The sequence below is a fragment of the Metopolophium dirhodum genome, chromosome 1, assembly GCF_019925205.1.
Source record: "Metopolophium dirhodum isolate CAU chromosome 1, ASM1992520v1, whole genome shotgun sequence".
NCBI lineage: Eukaryota > Metazoa > Arthropoda > Insecta > Hemiptera > Aphididae > Metopolophium > Metopolophium dirhodum.
Window position 1 is genome coordinate 95,737,965 of NC_083560.1, and position 20,024 is coordinate 95,757,988.

At 26.8% G+C, this 20,024-nt stretch overlaps 3 protein-coding genes across 4 annotated transcripts; 2 read left to right on the forward strand and 1 right to left on the reverse strand.

Moving 5' to 3' along the window:
• The first annotated feature begins 429 nt into the window (after positions 1-429).
• LOC132948459 (uncharacterized) lies at positions 430-5,247 on the forward strand. The gene is made up of 3 exons (XM_061018915.1): positions 430-4,409; positions 4,504-4,617; positions 4,696-5,247. The coding sequence occupies exons 1-3, from the start codon at positions 4,311-4,313 to the stop codon at positions 5,038-5,040; spliced, it is 558 nt and encodes a 185-aa protein (XP_060874898.1). The 5' UTR covers positions 430-4,310; the 3' UTR covers positions 5,041-5,247.
• Positions 5,248-5,332: 85 nt separating this feature from the next.
• On the forward strand, positions 5,333-8,831 carry LOC132948465 (uncharacterized). 2 transcript variants are annotated; one of them, XM_061018938.1, is made up of 4 exons: positions 5,335-6,576; positions 6,971-7,179; positions 7,267-7,358; positions 7,582-8,831. In XM_061018938.1, coding segments are annotated over exons 1-4 (309 nt in total). In that variant the 5' UTR covers positions 5,335-6,574; the 3' UTR covers positions 7,588-8,831. The 2 variants fall into 2 exon arrangements, with proteins under 2 accessions (XP_060874911.1, XP_060874921.1); XM_061018928.1 differs by having other exon boundaries at positions 5,333-7,179.
• Positions 8,832-9,997: 1,166 nt separating this feature from the next.
• LOC132946736 (activin receptor type-2B-like) lies at positions 9,998-15,366 on the reverse strand. The gene is made up of 3 exons (XM_061016800.1): positions 15,238-15,366; positions 10,201-10,467; positions 9,998-10,144 (listed from the first exon to the last, which is right to left on the reverse strand). The coding sequence occupies exons 1-3, from the start codon at positions 15,364-15,366 to the stop codon at positions 9,998-10,000; spliced, it is 543 nt and encodes a 180-aa protein (XP_060872783.1).
• Positions 15,367-20,024: the final 4,658 nt, after the last annotated feature.

Here is a 20,024-nt window from a genome sequence, read left to right on the forward strand (position 1 = left end):
CTTTGATTTCTTACAGATGCCAAAATGTATGTGAACATTTTAGTGTAAAACTGTAAAAACTACATTATACTCATACTATATTGATTATTTTAATGTAATTGAATATTTTTTAGCTACTCTTGGACCACTAAAACATATATTGGTACCTTATGATAAATCGCCGTGTGATAAAGAAATGGAGCAAACAATCGAATTGCCCGTAAAGGTATACATATTATACCCAATTAATATTTATAATTTTTAATATTAGTAAAATTTAATATTTTTGCTTTTCATTTAAACTTGTTAATATTTTTTTCACATAGTTAAAACTTTTTCGATCCAAATTAAATGTATGTTTTTACTAAGACATTAAACATCCACAAAATATAAGATATCTAAATTATTAGTATCCAAAAATTGATATTGTATGAATTAAATATTTACAGCTATAAAAAGAAGAATACTGGAGTTGACAGTCAAGCAATTACAATTCAATGCACCACAAAAAGAAATGTCAAGGAAATTAATTAACAGATAAATATTCATTACTTATAAAATGTTCAAATAATCATTCACATTAACATAACTATTATAATCAGCTGTAAACTTGTGTATTGCTAAGTAATATAATATTTGTTTTGAATTATTTCAAAAATTGAAGTTACTTCATTTCTCTTTAAGAGATTATTTTTTATTGATAATAAGACGATAGATTTTCATGTTTTACTTCTGCGTTGAGCAATAAATGTAAAGATTTTACTATAATGCGTTTATTTAGTTGGTGTATAAAGAAAAGTACCTACATTAACTTTAAGGAAAACAATAATTTTGAATACCAAGTTAGTTTTTTGTTGAGGTGTGCATTTTTGAGCGGTTTTTTAAATTAGAATTTTCTAGAATTGGTATATGATTGTAATTTGTATAGTAAGATTACTATTTTTGTGATATATAAGGACATTTACTTATTTTATCAATGTAGGTATGTATTATTACATTTCAATTTTTAAATAAAAACATAGAAGATATTTTAATACAAGGATCCTGATAATATGTTTCTCTTAGCTGAGTTAATAATTCCTATAATCATACGTCACATTTTCTTTGCATTTAAAGCATTTAAAAATGTACATTTACAGAGGCAAGAGCTGGCATTTTAATATTTGTTTGGTTAGATCTTACAATAACCGTCCTTATAAGTATAAAAATGTGGCACACTTCGCTCGATAGGTTCCCCAACTATCATTTAATATTATTTTACAATTAATATCAAGCAAACTGTACTCATTTTTATAAACATATAACTTCTTAAATTTAAATCATAACTCAGATGAGTCAAATCAATATATACTTTACTTAACTTGTACTCTGCAGGAAAATTGTCTATAGATCGTATGGAACAATTTGTAAAAATTAAGTCTTATATTATTGTGAACTGTAATTGAAAACTTAAAAATAATTCACACCCCTGAAACAATAGTGACAAAAATCAAAATATCAAAATGTTGGGAAATCGACTTTTAATGTTTCATTATGTCATTTAATCATTACAAATAGGATTTTTAATTAATTTTTCTTTTTTCAATCTTATAGTATTGTTAATATTGTATAGTTTACTTTTATATGCTTAAAATAATAATTTAAGTACCATTTCAGATTTGGTATTTTTGAGAGGCCCTTTGAATAATTTGCTTCCTGGGCCCTTTAAATCCCAGGTCGACAATGATGATACTATATCTTCCATCAACCATGAATAATGTACTAGATACAAAAAAATTAAAAGTTCCTAAATTTTACAAACAATTTGGTGCAAAACATTCTATTCCTATTGACTATTGATATACACTTATGTAGGATTCTCAAAATCAATATAGTTGATTTTCTTAGTTTAAGACATTTTAAGCTGTATATAAAACGTATAAACTCAAACGAAATAGAAATTGTATAAATTTGACTACTTTTCATTAATATTATTTGTATTGTAATATTGTTTTTATTGTAATCGATATTGCCACTTGAGCCCTGCTTATAATTCATTATATAAGTTTGTTTTTATTTTATTTTTTACATACTTAAGTACCTACTTTATGGATTATATTCACGAATATCTAGTGGTATAAAAATATATATTGTATAATGTAAAGGTAATAAATAAATGTACTAACATTACCACACAGAATATTAAACTGGATTAAGCATTCTATATTCACATACCAAATACCGATATAATTAAATATGATTATTGTATGTGTAGTGGCATATTTTATTATTTAGCACCTTTTTCGGCCAAAACGTAAAAGATTTATAGTAGGTATAGTAGGTACTGTAAGAATTACAGGTCATGAATGAAAGAAATTTTTCACTCAGAGAAAAAACAAAAATACAATAATAGGTACAATGTACATACTATTAAGTCTTCGATATGTATCATGCATTAGTACATTGTTATACTATCATAATTAAATATGACATTGAAGGTTAACAAATTGATAAATAATTAAACTATATACATAACATTCTCAAATTTTAAATAATGATGGTAATGAATAAAAATATAATTTTTCTATGAGATATAAAGTACCTTTTAAGTCTTAAGGTGGTATTCCACTAACACCATGTTCCGAATAGATGGTGTTCGTGTTGAATATTGTGCAGAATTTTACTATGTTACCACAAAATATGATAATTCAACTAAACTATACCTTTGATGTTAGATAAGAAAAAAATTATGTTATTTTTATTGATAATTTTTAAGCACTGTAAATTTGAACTTACTGTTACTACTTAACTAACTAAACTACCAAATTAATAAGTATTTACTATTTAGTATTTACACATAATAGTGTAAATTCCTTTTAGTTTAAAAATAGTAATATATTTTTTATCTATTAATAATAGTCAATATTTAAAAAAGTATGTCTAAACGGAAATATGATTTGGAAATGGAAATGTATCACAAGCAATTGAAATTGCATAAAAGAAAATAATAATAATAACTGCTATTTTAGAAGAATTACATCATACAAGGTAGCAATAAATACATTTTTTTTTAGTAGCAGATATTTATTTCTGTGTTTTAAATCAAAAATCACTATATTTATATAGTATATAAACACAATTTATTTTTTAATTCACTACTACCCACTTCACACTCAATAAAGTCAAACAGGCTATCCAAAAATACACCTTGAAGAAGTCCCTGGGCTATGACCTAATTACTGCTGAAGTACTGAAGTAGTTAGATGTCTCCACAAAAAAGCTATAGTACTTGTAACATATATATTTAATGGATGCTTGTTACTTTTTTACTTTTCAATCCTATACTAGTTTAATGAAGTATTCAAATACCCACATATTTTTCAATTCTTCATGACTCGTATTTATTCCAAATACTTTATGTATTTTATCCTAGTCTATTAATTATTATAGGTTTGGTTATTTAAAGTAGTCACATTAGTATTGTGTCCTAAATTATTTTATATTTTGTTCTATAGTAGAAAAACAAATAGGTGGCATGTACGTCCAATATTTAAGGAAAGAAAAACTCATGGATATTACCACTGTCTATTAGCAGAGTTTCAGCTTTTAAATTCTGCTATGTATTTTAATTTTCTTAGGATGAGCTCATTATGTTTTGAACACTTGGTTTATCTGATTGGTCCAAGTGTACAGCGTGTACCATCTCGGCCTGATATATTATCAGTTGGTGAACTTTTAACATGTATTCTTAGGTAAATTACTCATATTGAAAATGTATTCTAATGAAGGTACTTTTCAAGCAAATTTTTTAAGTTAAATCTGATAGAAACAGGTACAGTAGAACCTCGATTATCCGTGACTCGATTATCCGTGTTTGCGATTAACCGTGCTCACTCTTCCAAAAATTTAAAAATAAGTATGGACTGTAGATATATATGTAGTTATAATCGAACATTTTATATTACATAATACACGATATCGACAATTATATTAATGACATTTTTGACGATAATAATATGAAGATAAGCAATATTGTACATCGATTATTATATTTATCGAATCACCTTCAGTTTGCTTTTGTCCTTCGCTATAGCCGAACGTAACATGTGGTATAACGTATTAATCTAATAATGAGTGCTAAACGAAAACGTGTCGTTTTAAAATTTCATTATTATAAAATTGTACCTATGTATTTCTAATTAAAATTAAATAAAAATTTCATTATTATAAAAAGTCTCGATTAACCGTGATTTTCATTTATCCGTGTGACCCCCTCCCCTTCATTACCCCGGATAATTGAGGTTCCACTGTACATTGTTTTATCTTGTAGATATTTGGCCTCTGGTGACAGTATGATGGATATAGGTTATGCCTTTAGAATAGCACAACCTACAGTTTCAAAACTTATTAGACAATGCTGTACAACTTTATGGGATGTCTTATGCAATAAAGTAGTAACTTGGAAATATTTTAAAAATATTTACATGTGTCTATAATTAAATAAATTAGTTTAAATTTTAAACATATTGACTTCATTATTTTAAGGTACTAATGAAACCACAAACTGAAAATTGGATATCGATAGCCAATGAATTTAATATGAAGTGGAATTTTCCAAATTGTGTTGGGAGTATTGATAGCAAACATGTTGTTCATCAGGTGCGGATTCTAAAAATATATATTTTAAAAGTACACATAACTGGTATATTTATTTAACAATAGTTATTATTTTAATAGGCATTTGCAAACAGTGGATATACTAACTACAACTATAAAGGGACCCATAGTATTATTCTTTTAGCTGTTTGTGATGCATCATATTGCTTCACATTAGTTGACATAGGAGCTCCAGGAAGATGTAGTGATGGCGGTGTTTTTAGAAATTGTAGTTGTGGTAAACAAATAATTAATAAAACTATTAATTTTTCCAATGCTATTGAAATTGATGATGAAAATGGTCCCATATCATATTGTGTTGTTGCTAATGAAGCATTTCCTTTATTAACAAATGTTATGAGACCATATCCAGGTAGATCAAAAGGAAATTTACCTGAAGATCAAACCATTTTTAACTATAGGTAACAACTAAAAAGTATTCATATAAAAGATGTTAAATTTAAATATATAAAGAAATAAATTTAATTATTAGACTTAGCCGTGCAAGGCGTTCAATCGAAAATGCTTTTGGTATATTGGCTAGCAAATGGAGAGTATTTCGATCACTTATAACAGGAAGTGAGAAAACTGTTATAGTGCAGAAGCCAAAAATGTTAGAGAGAAACTAAAAAACATTTTAATGGACCTGTTGCTATTAATTTTCAACAAAATCGCAACTACTAGTATAATTAATATGATTAGGTAATAAAATTGAGTTATATTTCAGATTCATTTATAACATAATTTATGAATTTTGCCTGTAATTTAAGTTTCTTCGCTTTTGGAAGATGTTCCATAATACTGCATAAATAATCAGAAAATTATTCATCACTTGTTGTGGCTGGAGGTGGGGGTGGAGTTTTTGGTCTAGTAGATTTTAATTAATTCAATAATATTTCAATATTATCTTGAAAACATTTTCCTAGAAAATATATAACATTGAACAATATAAGTATAAAAATATGGTCACTAAGAACTATTAAAAAGTTTTGAAGAATATTACTTTTTTTAATTGTTTCTGTCAATAGTGGTAAATCAAGACTATCAGATTCCAAAGCAGCAACACTATATTCATTAACATTACTAGTAGTTCTAAAAATAAATTAATATTATTAATAACAAATATTATGAACATATATTATACACCTGTTCAAAAGTAAAATCTTGTGCATGCTGAGTACTTATAGGACCATCAATTGATTCTTAAACAAAACAATTATACTGACATTATTAATTGTTTTAAATTTTAAACTTATTTGAAAATATTATACTTTGAGTTAACACAGTATTTTCACATTCTTCAGTATCATTTATTCCAACTTGTTCTATTTCAGTATACAATTTTCTAAGTATATTACATTCAAAGGAACTTGATTGGACATCTTAAAAAATACATTTAAAAAATATTATTTATAGTTGAATCAATGCATAGTGCCATAGTTCATATTCCATAACATATTAAATAAACAGATTATAATAATAACATTCTGAAAATGACTTCTCCAACTGAAAATTGAGATGCATCAACTGACATTGTTATGGTACCACTGTCCTTCAACGTTTGTGTGTGTGCGTCGAGAGCTAGGACGCCATATATATTGTTTTTGTAACAACCACACATAGCTGTTCTCATATCAGATATCCAATGTTATTATATTTTTAGTTTGTCATTTTGTGTCAATATATTATTCTGTCAATAATTATTTTTAAAAAAAAGGGGGGCATGTTATGATGGTACCACTGTCATTCAACGTGTGTGTGTGTGTGTGTGTGTGTGTGTGTGTGTGTGTCGAGAGGTAGGACGCCATGTAGATTGTTTTTGTAACGACCACACATAGCTGTTCTCACGTCAGACATCAGACGCCATACTATTTCAGAAAGGTTATTCAAAAACGTTGATCTATTATATTTTTAAAGATTGTACAAAATTGGCACAGAATCGACATTTTTAAAGAAAACGATGTAAGTACCTTAATAATATTTATAGGATTACTAACCACTGTGTGACGGGGAGTTATAAGACCATTCCCTCGGGGGTTTTTACACCTTTGGCCATATGTCGCGAGGGCGGCTCCTTCACGCCTTTGGGTGACGCGGAAACATCCCTCTGACGGGTTACGTCAGGGCGCCCTGGTTTATAGGATGTTAACTTCCTTTCTTCCACTCGCCAATCAGTTTGACATAATAAATTCTGTCAGTTTAATTTCAAATCAGAAATAATCATGTCGAGTAAAAAGTTGACAGGGCCATTGATATGTTTTTAATAAATAATTGGATCTACCATTCGGATGCCACCCTTTAAATTATTATCCAGTGAGTAATAAAGAATATTTATGAATATACGTGTGTATTTCAGGAATTGTTTAAAAGCAGTTATTTTATTATGGATCGGCATCATAGCTTTCCATTCATCGGTGACCTCTTACGAGATTACTGGAAGGGACATACGTGGATTAAGATTAAACTATTGTGGAGGATTGCTTAAAAGTATTGAACTATACTATTTTGACAAACGTGATAAGGGACATCTACAGGACTTCTTTGATTTCTTACAGATGCCAAAATGTATGTGAACATTTTAGTGTAAAACTGTAAAAACTACATTATACTCATACTATATTGATTATTTTAATGTAATTGAATATTTTTTAGCTACTCTTGGACCACTAAAACATATATTGGTACCTTATGATAAATCGCCGTGTGATAAAGAAATGGAGCAAACAATCGAATTGCCCGTAAAGGTATACATATTATACCCAATTAATATTTATAATTTTTAATATTAGTAAAATTTAATATTTTTGCTTTTCATTTAAACTTGTTAATATTTTTTTCACATAGTTAAAACTTTTTCGATCCAAATTAAATGTATGTTTTTACTAAGACATTAAACATCCACAAAATATAAGATATCTAAATTATTAGTATCCAAAAATTGATATTGTATGAATTAAATATTTACAGCTATAAAAAGAAGAATACTGGAGTTGACAGTCAAGCAATTACAATTCAATGCACCACAAAAAGAAATGTCAAGGAAATTAATTAACAGATAAATATTCATTACTTATAAAATGTTCAAATAATCATTCACATTAACATAACTATTATAATCAGCTGTAAACTTGTGTATTGCTAAGTAATATAATATTTGTTTTGAATTATTTCAAAAATTGAAGTTACTTCATTTCTCTTTAAGAGATTATTTTTTATTGATAATAAGACGATAGATTTTCATGTTTTACTTCTGCGTTGAGCAATAAATGTAAAGATTTTACTATAATGCGTTTATTTAGTTGGTGTATAAAGAAAAGTACCTACATTAACTTTAAGGAAAACAATAATTTTGAATACCAAGTTAGTTTTTTGTTGAGGTGTGCATTTTTGAGCGGTTTTTTAAATTAGAATTTTCTAGAATTGGTATATGATTGTAATTTGTATAGTAAGATTACTATTTTTGTGATATATAAGGACATTTACTTATTTTATCAATGTAGGTATGTATTATTACATTTCAATTTTTAAATAAAAACATAGAAGATATTTTAATACAAGGATCCTGATAATATGTTTCTCTTAGCTGAGTTAATAATTCCTATAATCATACGTCACATTTTCTTTGCATTTAAAGCATTTAAAAATGTACATTTACAGAGGCAAGAGCTGGCATTTTAATATTTGTTTGGTTAGATCTTACAATAACCGTCCTTATAAGTATAAAAATGTGGCACACTTCGCTCGATAGGTTCCCCAACTATCATTTAATATTATTTTACAATTAATATCAAGCAAACTGTACTCATTTTTATAAACATATAACTTCTTAAATTTAAATCATAACTCAGATGAGTCAAATCAATATATACTTTACTTAACTTGTACTCTGCAGGAAAATTGTCTATAGATCGTATGGAACAATTTGTAAAAATTAAGTCTTATATTATTGTGAACTGTAATTGAAAACTTAAAAATAATTCACACCCCTGAAACAATAGTGACAAAAATCAAAATATCAAAATGTTGGGAAATCGACTTTTAATGTTTCATTATGTCATTTAATCATTACAAATAGGATTTTTAATTAATTTTTCTTTTTTCAATCTTATAGTATTGTTAATATTGTATAGTTTACTTTTATATGCTTAAAATAATAATTTAAGTACCATTTCATCTTTGTTTTATTGTAAATCTGATTTCAGTTTGACTTCGGTCATTATTTCTGCTAGGAAAAAAAATATTTTTTTTACGCCACAAAATAAAATTAAATTTGTAATACTAATTTTATTATTTATAAAATTCAAATGTAGAACTTGTCTAATTACATTAAATATCAATAACTCTTTAATACAAAATAATAGGTATGTAAATATTTGTTCTTATTGCATATTTTAACTACTTTATATATTTTAGGTACTTACTTTACCTTAAAAAATATATTAGGTAGTACTTTGAAATAAAATTTATTAATACAACATATTATATTATTTAACAACAAGGCGCTTTGATCTTGAATTTTGATAAAAGATCCATTTTACGTACAAAACATTTAAAACAGCATTATACAATATTATAAATAATTATAACATTAAAAGGTTACTGACACTAATTTAATCATAACATTCTATAAATAGTTTATGATTATAATAGGTATTGATAAAACTACTAGCTTTTCTTATAATATGTACAATAATATTATATTATTTAAATTAAAATAATTTTTTCCATGTGAAACTGTTACTTTTGAGATAATACCTATTACGGCTAGAAAAATATTGTGTAGCAATATTAGTCAGGCCAGAATAAAATAATATCTAAGAAGTGTCGATATTCCAGATAGAAAATAATAAACTATATAATAACTATTCTTCTATTGGTGCGATATAAGGTTTTTCAAATCATAATTAAAAACGGAAAGTGTTTAGTAGGTACATACTACATACATTTTTACCGCTGATATCAAAATATTTTTTCAGTATCAAAACGAGTCAATGTTAAGTAACTAACTTTTATTTCACTAGTCAATGAATAGTAAAAGAAAATTGACTTTTTTAGTTTGTATTATAATTACAATATTAGACAATAATTATGCTTGCTGAGGTTTTCATAAAGAATTATCATAAAAATGATTTTGTTTTGATTGTTAATCTGATATTCTGAAAAAAATTGTCATGATCAGTTCTATTTGTATTGTTCATTGGATATATATTTTTCTTTAATATTGTGTCTGATAATGGTGCCTGAATGAGAGCATTTTTCATATATTTTTTAGAATCACTAGTAACGTTATCATAGTTTAATTTGTTCAATATTTGTATAGATCTTAGGAATAAAATAAACTAGGTTACTGATGTATATTATGCCATTATACAAATAAAATATTTTATGGTAGTAACATTGTTACTGCTGTTTCATCATCTTCACGACATTGCCATGTAATGCAGCGTTCCACTATACACCTTGCCGATATTCTATCTACAGCACAATGTTCCCAACATTCTTCTATTGTATCACATAAATCTATTAAGCCCTATAATTTTAACAATGATAATATATTAGATGCAATATTTTAAGAACATTTCTTACTGGATGTGATTTCCAGTTATCTTTAAAAGCTGGTCTTAATCTTTTATGCACTACACATTCTACCATGGCTTTCAATGATGGATGTCGTCCAATTTCTTCTTCAAAAGGTAACCTATATTCTGGTGTAGCTCCTAGTTGTGATGTACATCTAGTTGACAATTCCCATAATATTAATCTACATGCTTTCATGTCTACTCTTAAAAATGGATCCATTGAATAATCGATGGATCCATCTAGTACTTCTGGTATGTATTGTGTTGTGCCAATCTGAATATTTAATTACAATTAATTGTATTCCTTTTTGATGGAGGTAATTATGGGTATTTACCCGTGTTAAGAGTAGCAAATTCAGTTCACGTTGTGTGCTCAGCTATCAGTAGATGATTGTTAAAAGCACGGTGCACCTTGTAGAAGGTTGTTTTGAATACCAAACTTTTATATAGAGAACACCGTGTATCATTAGTACCAGCGTTGGTATGGACACGGTACTACAGTGAACATTTTACTTTAAGCAAATGTTTAAAATTTTAGAGACCTCAGACAACTATTTACTTACGTGCGTTCCGTGTTTGAACTATATGAAGCGTCGACGTGAGTGACATTACAAAATGTCTGTATACTGTGTAAACTAAAAAGTCTAAAACTAGCCACTAATAAGTAATAATTATTATTAGGTAACGGATTTTATTGTAAATACATATTTTTATTGGAATGAGATATTTTAACTCTGATAAAAAATGTATACGATTTAGATCATTCTAATTAAAATAAACCCAAATTTATTTTACATATTTTTACATATTTTGGTATAAATTATGTATTTTTACATATTTTAGTACTTATTTTAGTGATTTTTAATTTTTGATGACTTTAAACATTATCTGTTTCTTCTAAATTAACAAAATTGACGACCACCAAATATTATCGTTATCTAAATGGCATTTACGTACTTATTTCCGGCACTTGGCATGCCATTATATAGATTAGAACTAGTTCAGTACTTCTTGGAAATGTCTGACGATATAAATATAAAATAAGGAAGTGGTACCTACATTGTCCAGTATGTAGGTACACTACTCGACAATCGCCTTTAGTAGCATTCGTAGTTTCTATGCATTTAAACCGTAATTTTTGACAAAATAAAAAATGTTATTTCAAATTTCGATACTGAATCGGCCGCAGCTATTAAAAAAGCCAATTTACTGATGCAAGATATAAATTTAAAAAACAACTTGACATACATTTCTGCAAATTTTTGTTTTTTGATTCAGACAATAAAACAATTGGAAACTAAAAACATGTCTTTGATAGAAAGTATTAGCATTGTAGAAAAATCTGCAGATAAATTAGAAAAAACTCAAAGGCACATGGGAGAAATAGTCAAAAACAAATTTGCCAATATCATTAAAAAAAATTCTGGATTTCAAAGTATTAATCAGAGATATTTTAATTGGTAAAAATCAACAAGGATCTCTGGACATTGAATTCACTCCTTCTGATATAGTGAACATGAATTACGCCCCTATCACATCTGTTGACGCAGAACGCTCTTTTAGTCAATACAAGAGTATTCTCCGACCAAACCGTCGCAATTTTTCATTTGCAAACCTTCAACAATATGCTGTTTCTCATTGCTTTGTTCCGGAATAATACAAGTTTTATATACCTACATCGTTTGTAATACTTTAATTTATAAAATATTTTTTTTTGTAATTTTCAATACCTACTAATACATTTTTTTGATATACATATTTTTAATTTTTTTTACATATTTTTATAAAAATAATTACATATTTATGTAAATATTTTGATTTTTCCATTACAATAAAGTCCGTTCCCTAATTATTATTAACCTAGCCACACATTGATAAGAATGTGAACGATGTGTTTGCCTATACAAGTCCCAAACATAATACAGGGTACCTACTATACTAGTTTACATTATAGACCATTAAGCATTAACCTAGTAGCCCGCCCATAAATACAAACGCCTATACCTTAGTAAACTAAAGTCCTAGGTAGTTGAAAATTAAAAATTTAACTGTGCCAGGTGACTATGTTAACCTAAACAATGATTTAGATAATGGGCAGCCAAAGGGCCGGACTCATTACAAAAATGTAAAGCATCCTCTCGAACAAACCGTTTAGAACAGTTATACAGTTGTAATGATATGCTCACACACCCTTATAATAAACTAAAATTTTACAGAATAATAAACAACGGCCAGACTGTCGCTTGTAGAAATCGGTCGCATCAAATAAAACCATTGACAACCATTCATAATCTAAAACTTGAAGCTACAAAACTAAATATTTCAAAAATTGCAATACCCTGCACCTTAGTTTCACGAATAGACAAATTAAATTGGTCTATAATAAGACAATTAATATACTCCGAATTTCAAAATACTAACATTAAAATACATATATACTATAAAGATGAACAAAAAATAACACACAATTGGAAATCAAAAGAACACATTAACATAATAATTAACATTCATACATTTTTTAATGACAATAATAAAAATAAAACTCATGGTACAACCTAAAAATCAAGCCAATAATATATGTCCTATATTCAAACCAGGAGAAAACGTCCTCGACGATAGGAATCGTGGATTGTATACCGTTAAAACAAAAATGTCCAATAAAATTCCCAACAATATAATAAAATTCACTTACAAGAAATACAGACACTCGATTCATTGATACACAATATAAAACTTAAAGATACTATAAACGATGGTAAAAACACAACGATTAAAATAAACAAAATACAAATAACTTCGATCGAAAATCATACAAAAAGAAATTAAGAATTAAGAAAATACCCTACCAAACCAATTGATATACAAACAAAAAAAATAAATAATAAAAGGTCAAACAAACCAACACTCTTAAAAATACAAAAAACATTAATCTTTAATTCACAAATCACACAACACTTGTAAAATAAACCAATTAACAATAAAAATACTACCCTGACAAGTATACAAACTATATATTATGAAAACAAAAAAATATTAATACCAAATCTTATGGGAGACTCAATCATACTATCAACCTCCTACAGGACTAATAATAAAAACCCCAAATAAATGTTTTGTTTTACTAACATAACTTTAAAAAAAAAAAAAAAAATCACGAATTATTAAGACTACCTATATAACTATTATATAACTATTGTACAAGAGTTACAGAATAATAATAACAAATACAAATAACATACCTCAAGTTACTTACCTAAGCACTAAAACCTAATTTTAAGTCAGCATAAGCTTGAAAACAAATGTAAAAAAAAGTTAAAAAAAAAAAAATGTAAAATGATTAATCTAATTTAAGTTAGTATAAGATATAAAAAAAAATGTTAAAGCAAGTCAAGTACAAAGAATGTGTAAAATTTTTTCTAACTTATTTAAGTCAGCATAAGCTTGAAAACAAAATATGTAAAAAAAAAAGTAAAAAAAAAAAAAATGTAAAATGATTAACTTAATTTAAGTTAGTATAAGGTATAAGATCAATTTAAAGCAGTGAATACAAAAAATAAACCTAATTTTAAGCTAGTACTAATAAGAAAATAAATGTTAAGCATAAGAAATTAACTTTGTTTAACTTTTAAGTTATCTTAAAAACAAAAAAAAAATGTCTATGAACTAAATACATTGTAAGCAAAGTAAAAATGAAAAATGTATAATTAGATTAGTTAAAAGTTAAAACTATGTAGAATATATAGGATAAAAACCAAAATATGTAAAAATTCATAACATGTCAACATGACAATATATTGTACACAAATATTAAATTTAAAAAAAAAAACTGTATAGCTATCATTACAACACCAGATAGGGAACTTAAAATATAAAATATATAAGAATAGAAACACATCAATGGAATGCGGGGAGTACGAACTTTCAGCTTCAGTCCTATCTTCCTAATTTTTGTTTTCCAATGTAATTTGTAAACTTTAATATTATTTACATTGCCCCTTCTAGATTGTATAGTAAAATTTGTTTTCTTTATATATATATATAAATGTCCAGTTTAAATTGTATAACTTTTTTTTCAACTTTCAACTTTCAACTTTTTCTAACTTTATCTCTCCTCTACTTAAATATTTGTATTGCTCTCACTCTCGCCCACGAGTGGTGTTGTGAGGGCACAACACAAAAAAGTGCAGGGTGGATGTAATGATATGCTCACACACCCTTATAATAAAATAAAATTTTACAGAATAATAAACAACGGCCAGACTGTCGCTTGTAGAAATCGGTCGCATCAAATAAAACCATTGACAACAACAACTAATAATTCGACACGCACTCATAACAATATTACGTAGGATGTGTGTGACCTTATTTTATGCTGACGCCAAAGAATAATCTAGTTCCCAGGCCCACAATAAGTTAGTGACAAAGCCACCCTCCACTCACTGGTCAGCATCCTCGCGTCCGTCCCTTAAACAAGTGCATGAGCACCAACCACCGCAGTAACAACCTCTCAAGTACCAAAGAAACCGATTTCAACGAGCGACAACTGGACTTCTTATGCAAGCGATAATCAGTGCGTTCGTTAATTCAATCTGTGTATTTGAAGTAGTACTTTATTTTATCTATAACCTAAAACTCTTACAATATTGTCTACGAACAACTGCGAATCAGGTAAGGCATATGATATAATATTTTATGTCGATTGCAATCAATACGTTCTATGTGCCTTTTTCCATAAAATTATATTGTACGGTGTATTTGATATAATTCTCGAATACACGATCTCAAGAGCCCTCCGAATACCTGGAGGAAGGTAATAGCGTAACTTAACTATTCTAACCTTTACCATTTTAATATAACTATCGACAGGAGTCGTGTTTATATTTTTATTTATATGTTATCTAATTTTACGTTATTACACAGTTATATGGGTCATTTCGCACCTATACTCTATAGTCTTTTCATATGATGCAATATTGCCGGCCACCAAGCGTTATCGAATGCACCCAAGATGTCTAAGAACACCCTGAGCACGCAATTTTCGGACCATTCTCTCATTCTCAATATTGCATCCATTGTAGGTACTCTTAATCGCCGTAAATCCAAATTGTTTTTCGGTCATCCTCAGTTCGAATTGTTCTCTCAGCCTCATGCACACCAGGTACTCCAATGCCATTGAGAGCAACGGGAGTAGGCTAATGGGCTTGTATGACTTCGGGTCGGATCTATCCTTGTCCCGTTTACTCAATAAGGGCGCTACTGTGGCTCTTTTTCATCCTTTCGGAAAACTAGCTTTTCACCAACACATTGAAAAGAGTGGTCACTATATCTGATATCGCTGGGAAAGCTGCACGAACAATTACTTGCAATTTTGTGAAATCTGCGATTTCTGATTAATAATTTTTCTTTTATTACTCTATACTGTTGATTATTGATTATAGGAATGTTTTATATTATTTTAATAAAATAAGACCGGAAAAAAAGTAAAATGGATAACAAAATCGTAAACAAACTTTGTTAAAAGACAAACAACCATTTAATGTTGTAAATAAATTATCAAAAATATAATATAAATTAGCATAGTTTACCTATATTAAATTAATTTATTATTATTTTTAATAATATATTAATATAATCCATAAAGTAGGTACTTATAAGTATGTAAAAAATAAAATAAAAACCAACTTATATGATGAATTATAAGCAGGGCTCAAGTGGCATACCCTCAATTGTATCGTTACAGGGGCCCACAATGTCTAAATGCAGAACTGGGTATAAAATTATATAATAATAATAATAATAATAATATCTTACAGTATTTAATATATCGATTACAATAAAAACAAAATTAAAGATATTTAAATAATACGAATATATATATTTGCAACCCACCACTAAGATAAAAGCTTGTGGCGGAAGGCTTTTAAAGAGTTCACAAAAACAATATTACAATACAAATAATATTAATGAAAAGTAGTCAAATTTATACAATTTCTATTTCGTTTAAGTTTATACGTTTTATATACAGCTTAAAATGTCTTAAACTAAGAAAATCAACTATATTGATTTTGAGAATCCTACATAAGTGTATATCAATAGTCAATAGGAATAGAATTTTTTGCACCAAATTGTTTGTAAAATTTAGGAACTTTTAATTTTTTTGTATCTAGTACATTATTCATGGTTGATGGAAGATATAGTATCATCATTGTCGACCTGGGATTTAAAGGGCCCAGGAACCAAATTATTCAAAGGGCCTCTCAAAAATACCAAATCTCAAAAAAATATTTTTTTTTGACAACTTTCAAATTAGTAAAAAAATTTCAAATGTTAAGGTTAAAAAGGTGGGTAGGTGGATGTCGCTCTGTTGTACAGTAGGTTACAAGTGGGTCAATGGATGTATGGTGTTAAATTTGAATTCAATGATATAATATCATTGTATAAGAAAAACGATTCTGAGCGATAACAGTCAGTCAGCCTATGATATTACCAAGTATATTTGATGATATTAATGTGAATAAAGTAATTTATATAACATATTTACGTGGAGCCTTGTTTTAAATTTTCAATCCTTAGCTATAAAAGTTGAACATTTTATATATTCTTAACTACAAAATAATTATTAAATTTGAAATTTGAAAATTTTGTCAAAATTTGAATTTAAATACTTATAAAAAAAAATGTTGTCTATGTATTCAACTGCTATTGAAACAATATATCCAGAGCCATGCATTAAATTTTCACGCTTTTTAACCCAACAAATAAAATTGTATTGATATTTATGGAAAAAAAACTAAATAATTGAAAACCGACAATGTCCGTAAACAGCTCAAAAAGAGTCAAAATATTTTCAAAATTGTATGGTATATAGAAAATGAAAATATAAACATTTAGTAAAATTTTCAAGTACCTACAGTTATTCATTTTTGAAAAACAACAAAATAGCAAAATCGTTACATAAGAAATCGAGTGAATATCAAATGTTGTTAAAATATGAATTTCAAACGCTCATAGGATTTAATTTGACTTTCTTGTAGACATTTTTTTTTTTTGATAAAGGTAGACAAACTAATGGATAATCTTGTATTACATTTTCAAATCTTAGATTTATAAAGAAAAATTTTTATGAATTCTCAACTCAAAATAATTTAGTAATTTTCGTGTTTTCTCCATATTTTGTCAAGATTTGAACTTTAAATGCTTATAAATAAAAATTGTGACTAAGGATTTTTAATTTTTTTCATCTGCCTTTAAAACAATAACCTAGGAGCTTTGTATTAAATTTTCATGTATTTTACCAACAAATAATGTTTTTTGATATTTATAGAAAAAAAAACTAAAAAAAATGGAAACTGAAAATGTCCGTTAACAGCTCAAAATATGTCAAAATATTTGGAAAAAGTTATGGTGTATAGAAAATGCTAATATAAACATTCAGTCAAAATGTCATGTACCTACGGTCATTTGTTTTAGAGTTGCACCAAAAACCAAAATAGATTTTGTGGAAAACCGATTTTGCTTAAAAATTCCCGGTTTTTCTTTTGTTTTTCACGGCGCTTTTAAAAACTAGTAGGAAATTTTTAATTTCCTAAAAGGTGATGACAGACACAAAAAATAAAAATAAAATAAAAAACACACATCATTATAAAATTAATACATCCATCGCTTCGCTCAGAATCTAAAATATCTATATTAATACAATATGTAACCACAAAATTGTAATAGGTATGTATAAAAAATTAAAAACCATATAATTGAACAAATCTAGATTGTTGTATAGTACAATTTATATTAGTAATCCTTTTAATACATTTGATGAGTGAGCCACATTGTCAATCAATTTTTCTCGGTTAATATGTATATATTTTTCTACAACCATCATCATTAACGAACCCAAATTTTCTTGTTTAGTGATTGATCTTGATTTTATAATCTTTAATTTTGAAAAAACTCTTGCACGAAACTTGTGTAGATGGTAAAATATGACATGTTTTATTTATGAAAAATAAAAAAATAATAAAAATAGAACTGTTATTTAGCTAGTACCTACATATTATTATAGCCACTTTTAAAATAAATAACTCAAAATTTAAATTAAATTAAAAGTATTTCTTTTTTAAAACATAATAATAAAGAACAATTATCGCAAGAACTAATACAATTATATAATACATATTAATATTGATTATAATTTTGAAACTGTCCTATCCAATTGGATTCTGAAGAATTTACATCAAGCTCAGATGAGTTTGATTCTGCAGAGTGATAATTTATCGGGTATAACCAGTGGTGTATTGGTACGGGTACGCGGGTATACGCCGTATACCCATCAGAAGATTTTCGATTTTCGGCGTATACCCAATGTAAAATCTTATTTTACGGGTATACGCTTCCAAAATAATCAGAAAACCAAATAAGATTTAAAATTTATTTAATATTTCATATAGGAAAAAAACGTTATTCGTATTAATGAATTATTTATCAATTGAAGTAGGTATTGAATATAAGTTATATAACAATATGCGTTGTGTTTAATGTATTTTAAGACTTTAAGTTCAATTTAGTAAACCCAATATTGAATTCAAAAAATCTTTGTGGAAAATTCTATAGATTGTACCTATAATAATAATGTTATTATAATTTTAATTTTTTTGACATTCGAGTTGATTTTGTTTTATTTTCTATTGTTACATTATACAAAAATTAATAAAATAATGTTAAAAACTATGTACTAATTGAACTGCAATAACGTTATATAATATATACGATGATATAATTTAATCGTTTAGGTTACATACATATTTTATTGGTGCGTATACCCATAAATATATTTACCAATGTACCACTGGGTATAACGCTTGGGTCCTGATCCAATGGTTTCAGATTCTGAAGTTATTTGAACATGGAAGATGGAAATTATTGTTCATCTTGGACGTTTTTTTTCGTTATTTTTAATGAAACTTAATATTTTGTTTATCGGGGAAATATAATTTTTTTTTCTGTTATTTCATTTTTTTGTATTATTGATATTAGACGGATAAAAAAATATTTATTCAAATATTTTTTTGGCAATACGAAGTAATTTGAAAATATTTTTTTAATTTTTAATTTTTTTTTATAGTGTAATTAAAAATTACTAAAATGTACCCAAAATCTGATGTATGCATAAAATAAAGAAAATTCCCAGTATTTTGGAAAAGTAATTTTTTTTGTGTCCAAGGGGAATTATTACGTAGATACAGAAATTATTTTCGTAAGGTTTATCGTAAAATTTGCAACAAAACATATACATTTTGTACCTAGGTAATTTAATAACTTTAATATTTTGTTTGGAATTTTCTTTTTATTATGATTATTTCATTGTAGTTGCATTATAATATTAAGTAGATATATATTTATCATAATTTTTTGTGATATCGAAAGTTATGTTTTTGTTCATGTTTTTTTGCAACTAACTTAGAAATAATATCTGTACGCAATAATTCCCAATGGACGCAAAAAAATTACTTTTCCAAAATCCTGGGAACTTTCTTTATTTTGTGTATACATCAGATTTTGGGTAAATTTGAGTAATTTTTATTTACACGCTAAAAAAAAATCTCAAAATTAAAATATTTTTAAATAATTTCGTATTGTCAGTAAAAAAAAATTTAAATAAATATTTTTTTATCCATCTAATATCATTAATACACCTAAAGGAAATAACATAAAAAAAAAATTATATTTCCCTGATAAACAAAATATTAAGTTTCATTAAAAATAACGTCTAAGACAAACAATTTTCATGTTCAAATAGTTATTAACAAGGTAAAAATAAATGTATGATTGTGAGAT